This window comes from Anneissia japonica, unplaced genomic scaffold, assembly GCF_011630105.1.
Source record: "Anneissia japonica isolate Jap-2015-1 unplaced genomic scaffold, ASM1163010v1 scaffold234_len1672027_cov178, whole genome shotgun sequence".
NCBI classification, from domain to species: domain Eukaryota; kingdom Metazoa; phylum Echinodermata; class Crinoidea; order Comatulida; family Comatulidae; genus Anneissia; species Anneissia japonica.
In genome coordinates this window covers 553,968-561,925 of record NW_022738761.1, presented here as the reverse complement: position 1 = coordinate 561,925, position 7,958 = coordinate 553,968, and the positions used below count along the sequence as shown (strand labels likewise).

Sequence of the window (7,958 nt, the reverse complement as noted above, 5' to 3'; positions counted from 1 at the left end):
TGCTTATTAAAACGCATGAAAAATAGGCCTACGTTAATTTTTAATGTATAAAAATTAATTTCGTTTTTTTTTGTGCCCTAATTTGTTTACAAAAACGTAATGCAATAATATCATATTGACTACTATTGTATATTTTCGGAAAATATTTCAGCCGCTCCAACTCTTTCCTATTCTTCCTTCTTCCTTTATTCTTTCACAATTTTGCGTTTTAATCATATTTTTCATGATTTTATACACTCACATATAGTAAACTGTTTAGGCCTAGACTAGGCTATACCTCGGCTTGGCTATTACTATATTATTTAAATATACAATTTTGATAAATAAGATTATTTTAACATTGGAAATTTAAATGTAAATATAATGACGTTAACGAATAAATAACAATAATTAAAACGTGTACATAGTATCACTACTACTATAATAAGATTAATATTTTTTAATTTTATAATCAATTTTATATAGCCGGGGTTAGTATTGACCTAGGCTACTATGGCTAACGACAGGTACGCTTTCTCCAATAAAGGCCTTTTCTATGAATGGATTGACCTGTACGAAACACAAATATCCTCAAAATGTATCTTGGAAAGACGTCTTTCCAAGATAACGTATCTTGGAATTCCGTCTTTCCAAGATAATTTATCTTGGAATTCCGTCTTTCCAAGATACGTTATCTTGGAATTCCGTCTTTCCAAAATACGTTATCTCGGAAAGACGTCTTTCCGAGATAAATTATCTCGGAAAGACGTCTTAATAAGTAATAATAAAAATAATAAGAACAACGATTGGTTTTCATGTATCCGGTAGTTCTACGTATAAGTTTGAATGTTCTGAATAAGTGTACATCGGTATGTAAGTTGCATCGTCTTCGTTCATAATCGATTCGTCCATTTCGTTGTCAGAAACGTTAAGACCTGTCTCTTATACACATCTATTATTGATTACATATAAATTATATATATATATTATATATATAATATATTTAAAACTATATAACTATATATATATATATATAATATATTATAATATAGTAAGATTCAATTGATAAATATTGTAATATACAGTAATACTTATATTATATAAATATATTGTATTGATAATAGCAACTATTAATAAATATGTGTATCAATAGTATGTACCGTACTCGTGTGAATAAGCGCCTCGTTTGAATTAGGGCCCTCCTAAGACGAACATTTTCTTAAGCGCCCGGTTTGAATAAGCGCCCTCTCAAAGTCCAGCATGCCTGTTTAAAATCTACAAGTTAAAATACTGTATGGTATATACAGAGTTTTTTTTTTTTCAGTCAACAAAAATAAACTGACTTCAACACTCTCTCATGTAAACATTTTGAATGTTTTTATTCATTATTAAAACAATATCATGTTTTGTTTTTTTTTAGCAATTCAATAATCCAATCAATCCTGGGACGGTGGGCCATGAGCCATGCACTCTGAACAATTATCTTTTCTACACCCGAACCATTCATTTATCTTTGGTTTCAAGATGTCCTTATAATTATATAATCTTTTTTTCATTTAAAAAGCGCCATAAGCACCCCTCAATTTTCATCAATTTCCATAAACGCCCCTCCCATTTCCACCCTGTTTACATAAGCTCCCCGTTTGAATAAGCACCCATAAAAAAGTGCTAAAAATATATTAAGCGCCCGGGCGCTTATTCGCGTGACTACAGTACACACCAATTTATATTAAAGATGTTCATATTAATAATATTAAATATATTTTAATATATTTATATAATATGAAATACACAATAGTGATTCATATTGGTTATTAAATAATAATTCTAATGTATTTTGAGTGGGGTTGTGGATTGGTGGTTGAGAACCTTGCCTCCTCCTTATCCCACAGTCCTGAAACCAACTTCCCAAACTTCGTAGACTTTATTAAAGAGCTTGACGGTCAAGGGTTAACTGATCGCCTTTGTTGGATCGATCACTAATTAATTAATAAAGAAATAGATACTACTACATAATGTTGTAATTGTTTATTTCCTGTGTTTGTATTCTTTAAACATTTGTGACAGATAAATAAGAGTCACTAGTTTAAAATCGAAAACACATTTTTAATTAAACTAACATTAACTTCAGATAAGCCTATAATATGAGGAACTCGTAATGATAATTCAAATTCTTTATAATTATATTTATTCCTATATATTTACATTTGAGAAAACCAGAGACAGATTCTGTATAAAAAAGCATATTGGAGTATATTTTACGACTCGATAGTACTCCAGTGCAATAAAACTAATAAACTTGACGTATTATCACTTATACCATACGGTTGACGCAATTTGCGTTTGAATGTGTTCTCATGCGTTGCACGAAAAGCATGGGTATATTTCACTGCGTTTTATAATTTCTGCTGTCTGATAATACGTTGACTACATGCTTTGTTATAATATGTAAAAGAGATTTTAATGGTACAGTTTTCTTGTACATATGTATGCATATAGACCTATATAATTGTTATCTACAATCTGATCTGCTGGCGTGGAACAACTAAAACATAAGACATTTGAAAAAAAAAAGAGATTAATGAGTAAATTAAGACGTACAATAAGCCACTGTCTACTTGGTTCAAACTCTCGTTCGGGAACCGTAGAAAATCAATTAATTGCGCGCCATTATGATGACGGTCACACAGTAAATTTTTTCCACGCAATCTGGAAAGGGCAGCTAGCTTGCATAAAATTCACATTGTGTCCGATATACGATGCTTTTGATGGAAAATTGTTATCCGGATTTCCTCCTCTATCATCATAAGAAGAAAGTACTTCTGTGTCTGTTTGGAATTTGTTTAGGCCAATAATAAAAATAATAAGAACAACGATTGGTTTTCATGTATCCGGTAGTTCTACGTATAAGTTTGAATGTTCTGAATAAGTGTACATCGGTATGTAAGTTGCATCGTCTTCGTTCATAATCGATTCGTCCATTTCGTTGTCAGAAACGTTAAGACCAAACACACATTGCTCGTAACTCGGCGGTGGAGCTGTGGAATGGAATCAGACAATGTATTTTATTTGTAATACTGATAACTGAATTGCATATTTACCGTAATTATCGATTGAAATCATCGTAGAATAACCATAGTATTCTAATTTGTTTACCTTCATATGGAGGTGGCGAATCGGCACCAGGATCGAACAATCGCGTAGCTTCCGATACTCCTCGGGTCCGAACTGGACGACGGCCTCGCAGACTAGGTCTAGTAGTAGTAGTAGTAGTACTACTACTAGGTGTCTGTAGACTACTCAAGTAACAGCTACGCGGTATAGTTCCTATGACAACGGGTAAAGGAAGAGTCGCCGAACTACATTCATCTTTAACAACAAGCTTTGAGAAGAAATTTGAAAATGTTTATATTATTTTTACCACGATCTTGCAGAGACATTACCGGTACTGTTGTAATGGTTTCATAAGCACAACCTGTAGACCTACCTCGATAAAGTACTCCACTCTTATTAAGGGGCAGGCTGACATTGTCGGGGGTACCATAGGCATTCGTACCCGTATATCGTCCCAATGTTCTGTAGTGAACGCTAACACGCTATTCAACTTATGTTTCCAAACAGTTTTTGGACCAAGTTTGTGTTCGGTCCTAGTGCCGTTAGTCTGGTTGCCGGTATCTGAGAGTGTCGTTTGCTGGTAAAGTCTGACAACGATCTCCATTAGGTCAGGGGAACGATTGTTGATTTCTGCAGAGAACCTAACGAATTCTCCTGCATTGAAATATAAAACGTTTTAGAAAATCAAAGAACGTTGTAAATATGAAGACGAAAATGGCTAAAGAATACGAATATGAAATGGTCAATAATTGTTTCAGTAACTCAAGAACGGAATTTGCTTATAGGAATGAGGGAAACCTCCACTAGCAAAACTAGACCAGGACATGGAGACGAATTGTCGAAAACGTAACTTGAGGGAAGAGTTTCTTGAAGCAAAACTCTCAACACACATTGATGAGAGGCCGGCCTTATTTATTTTAGGAAAGGGCTATAAATTGAATATCCTTTTTGTTGCTGCAGGTGGCGAGCCCCGTTTTCATCACCCCTTAAGGTGCATTTACACTAGACGCTATAACGACACGACAACGACATCATCGCGTCGTTCATATTATTCAACACTAAGCGCATTTTTATCGTGTCGTGTCGTTATCGTGTCTATTGTAAATGAAGCTTTAATCTGCCACTGATATTACCTGGACAATATGCTCTGCGGTTGATCTCGAACGATGCCGTAAATTCACTTTTACATACCCAACAGCAACCGATCTGGAGTCCCTTAGTTGTCATCGAAGGGCTCTGTAACAACAGAGAGCGATAATAATGATAATGGCATGTAAAGCGCCATTTACACTAGGCACGATTACGACACGACAATGACATATCATCGCGTAGTTTGTATTCAACACTGCGCGCATCTGTATCGTGTCTAGTTTAAATGAGGCTTTACGATTTGGATGGGAATAGCCACACATCAAGCGTCTGATTTTTAGGGTGGGGATGTATTATCGTTCAGACTGGGAAGAGAGGGAGGCGCTCACCAGTCCTGATTTTCTATATGGCTTCAAATGAAATGAATTCGGGGTATAAAAGAGGAAGATTCGATTTACAAACACAAAGTTTTACTATCACAGGACTTAAACTCGTCTGCTTCCCTTAGTACCACCATAGTCCTGCAGACATACTTCGATGGAGTACTTACTAAGTAGCAAGGTGCGTTAACATCGATGTCATCTATAACAGTGAACACTTTCCTACATATCTTATTCAACCAGTGACGTCCGGGATCTACGGTAGCCTCTATGTAATATCTGATGAAGCCGAATTTAGACTCAAAAGATGTTGGCAGCTGACTGCAAACGAAATTAATATTTAAAAAAATATTATTTATACCAGGGAGTTGTGTTTATACAATGTGTTATAGACATTATTAAAAAAACGCCATGCGTATTATGATATGTTTCAATAAAGATCTGTTTAATAACAATTTCCGAAGCGTTGCGTTACTTGGATTTGCGTCAGCGCGTCTAATGACTCCGTTTGAACTAAGGCTTATTGTATCGAGTACTATCAAAGCATTAATGGAAGGCTGGTTGTGTCATAGTTGTATATTTTTGTTGAAAAAAAAGTGATGTCACAAAGATCCAAACCAAAGTCCCGAATGGCCGTCATCTATTTATATTATTCGCTATGTTGTTACATTACACGGCAGCCATGTTATATTATTAATGGGGAAGCATGATAATTGTAATTTTTGCACACCTTTGATATGAAAAATCAATAAACATACTGTAATATGAAACATAAGAATCCCAAATTAAAGGGTAATGGTGGCTTGTAACTGATAGGCCTGCCTCCTATAATTCCCATTGGCCAAGATATTGAATAGATAAATTTAATGCAAATTCATGAAATTTACCTTTGTGGAAGTTGGAATGTGAATCGCATCACGGCGTCTCCACCCGGTAACTTCTGACTTGCGAATTCTGACGATGAATAGTTTGACCAACTTAACCAATAATTATGACAGGCCATTACACATGCACAAACCATAATTAACCGTTAATTAACTCATTCCGGTCTGGATTTCAGCCTCTAATTATTCGTAATGTAGAAGCATTGATTAGCATTCTTAAATGCAGCATAAGTTGATTTAATCTGTATCCTGATAATGGGATTCAGTCATAATGAGTAAGTGTTAGGGCGTCATCATGGGGTGGGGGAACACATCCCCCACATATTTTTAATGCCAGGGGGGTTGGTTCCCCTTCTCCCCCATTCCGGCGGCAATGTGTTTTCATAAGTCAAACTGAAGCCTGAAAATTGTTGAAATGAACTGCATATGTGACCCGGTTTTAACGAAAAAGCCCTGTACAGTCCGAATACATTTTCTTAAAGCAAGATACCGGTATCTCTACCCACAAATATACAAAATGTCCTATACACGACTTGAGTGCGCGTGCCTTTATTATAATTTTGAGAAGTATGAGAAAAAAGCGTGTAAAAATAAGATTGGTTTTCGGCACATGAAGTAGGTAAAGTAAAGTAAACATCAAAGACAATTAACTTTTATTTTCTATATGGTGCATCACAGTGATTAATTAAATCTCTATGATTGCCGAAAATCCCTAATAAAAGATCATGGGAAATTTGTTGGCACTTTATTTTGACTATAATGGTGATGAATTTTACTGTAAGAGTAGGCCTATCATTTCCGGCCAGCTATGGGTATTTACCCAAATTTTCGCGCCTGCTGCAGCCCCAACCGTGGTGGGTTTGAGATGGGTGTGGACGCCCGGCTTTAAGTAGGTAAAGTAAAGATATCAAAGACAATGTTTTAAAATTGTCAATGGTACATCACACAGATTATTTAGATCTCTATGATTGCCGAAGATCGCTAATAAAAGATCGTGAGAAATTTGTTGGTGCTTCATAATGGTGATGTGATATGAATGTTACTATACAAGAGTGCCATTTCCGGCCATCTGAGGTACTATTTTCTCCAATTTTTGCTGAGGTGATGATGCATTGTACTATATAGGCCTAAGAGTGTCATTTCCGTTCATCTAGAGTACTATTTCCTCAAATTTTTGCACCTCAGCCCCAACCATGGTGGAGCTGAGGTGCTGTTTTCTCACGGACCCACTTTTCAAAACAGATCTGGGCCTTGATAAGTGTGTGTAAGTTCGTCTCATCATCATCACCATCACAATCATCATCGTAAATAGGCCAAAAAATGTTTGTTTGCCTTCCTCCACCTGCCCCTAACTCACTGGAAAAATCGGTGCGGGAAAAACAAAAACAACCTTTAAAAAGTTTTTTTTTAGCTATTATCTTTACAAATTAAAAAAAAAATGTGAGTGAATTTATCTTCATTTTTTGCCAGATGCCCTACAAATTAGTCTAAAGATGTAAGATATTGCCATTCAAGGCCTCTGCTGTGGGTTATTTTCATTCCATATACCGTAATGAGTATTAATAAAAAAAATAAAAAAAAATAATAAAAAAAAAACTTTTTCCACCCGCCTCTTTTTATCATTTTAAATAAGAAGGGCAAACAAACAATTTGTTTTTTAAGCCTTATCATCATTTCCTCCAACCTGAGCGATCTCAACTTTGCTACAAACGACAAAAAAAGGCATCGTCTCGATCCTGGTCCCAGGCCGCCGTAGTACGCGACTGTGGAAGAGTGTGCGTACGCAACCCCAAAACATTTTTTAATGAAAATGTAGGCCACCGATTTTGAGTAGACGGTAAAATAAGTAAAATATAACTTTTATAATGACATTAATCTATGTAACTTACGGCCTCCCCAGAGAACCTGCCGTAAATTCACGTACGTTATCTCATTGCCGAAGTGTCTTGCGGTTCTAACCGATCCTGACTCCTGCCACCACACCTAGATGCAATCAATAGACGAAAAAGGATTAACTGGATATTAAGAACACTCCACACGGTGTCTTTGGCGCTCCATCGATCACAGATTTCATTCGATTAAACGTTAATGCACTAGTATGTGTATGCTCATAGGCCTTTTGTGTGTATAAGACACAGGCCTAATGCCAACGTCATGGTCGCACATGAATGCCTTAGTCTGGAAACATTCATATTCCCAGCCGGAGCCCCTCCCCCCACCCCCTCCCATGGCCGGTGGAAGCGGGGGGGGGGGGAGAGAGGCGAAAAATATATAATGTCTGGAAATTTTTGTATGATCGGAAATGCAAAAAAAGAAGGAGGGAAGAAGGAGGAGAAGGATGGGAAAGAGAATGTTTATCCAGTACCCGACCGAGTTACATTTTCTCGCAATTCACATTGGCGGATCTGGGGGGAGGGGTCATGGATCCTGACCCCTCCCTTGGGCAACAAAAAAAGGGAAAAAAGAAAAGAATTCTAGACCTACCTATTCAGGACCCGTGAGCTGATTTTTC

The 7,958-nt window shown here is 36.5% G+C and overlaps 1 protein-coding gene across 2 annotated transcripts in view; it reads right to left on the bottom strand.

Moving 5' to 3' along the window:
- Positions 1 to 768: 768 nt before the first annotated feature.
- Positions 769 to 7,958, bottom strand: part of LOC117117781 (arrestin domain-containing protein 3-like) — a 12,241-nt gene continuing 5,051 nt past the window's right edge. The window contains exons 2-9 of one of the 2 annotated variants that reach the window (XM_033262218.1): positions 7,336 to 7,429; positions 5,450 to 5,516; positions 4,733 to 4,883; positions 4,227 to 4,329; positions 3,467 to 3,747; positions 3,136 to 3,361; positions 2,985 to 3,017; positions 769 to 914 (exon numbers count right to left, since the gene is read on the bottom strand). In XM_033262218.1, coding sequence (XP_033118109.1) covers positions 793 to 914; positions 2,985 to 3,017; positions 3,136 to 3,361; positions 3,467 to 3,747; positions 4,227 to 4,329; positions 4,733 to 4,883; positions 5,450 to 5,516; positions 7,336 to 7,429 — 1,077 coding nt within the window. In that variant the 3' untranslated portion in view covers positions 769 to 792. Of the gene's footprint in view, positions 915 to 1,015; positions 3,018 to 3,135; positions 3,362 to 3,466; positions 3,748 to 4,226; positions 4,330 to 4,732; positions 4,884 to 5,449; positions 5,517 to 7,335; positions 7,430 to 7,958 lie in introns of those variants that run through there. The other variant, XM_033262217.1, reaches the window with a different exon arrangement.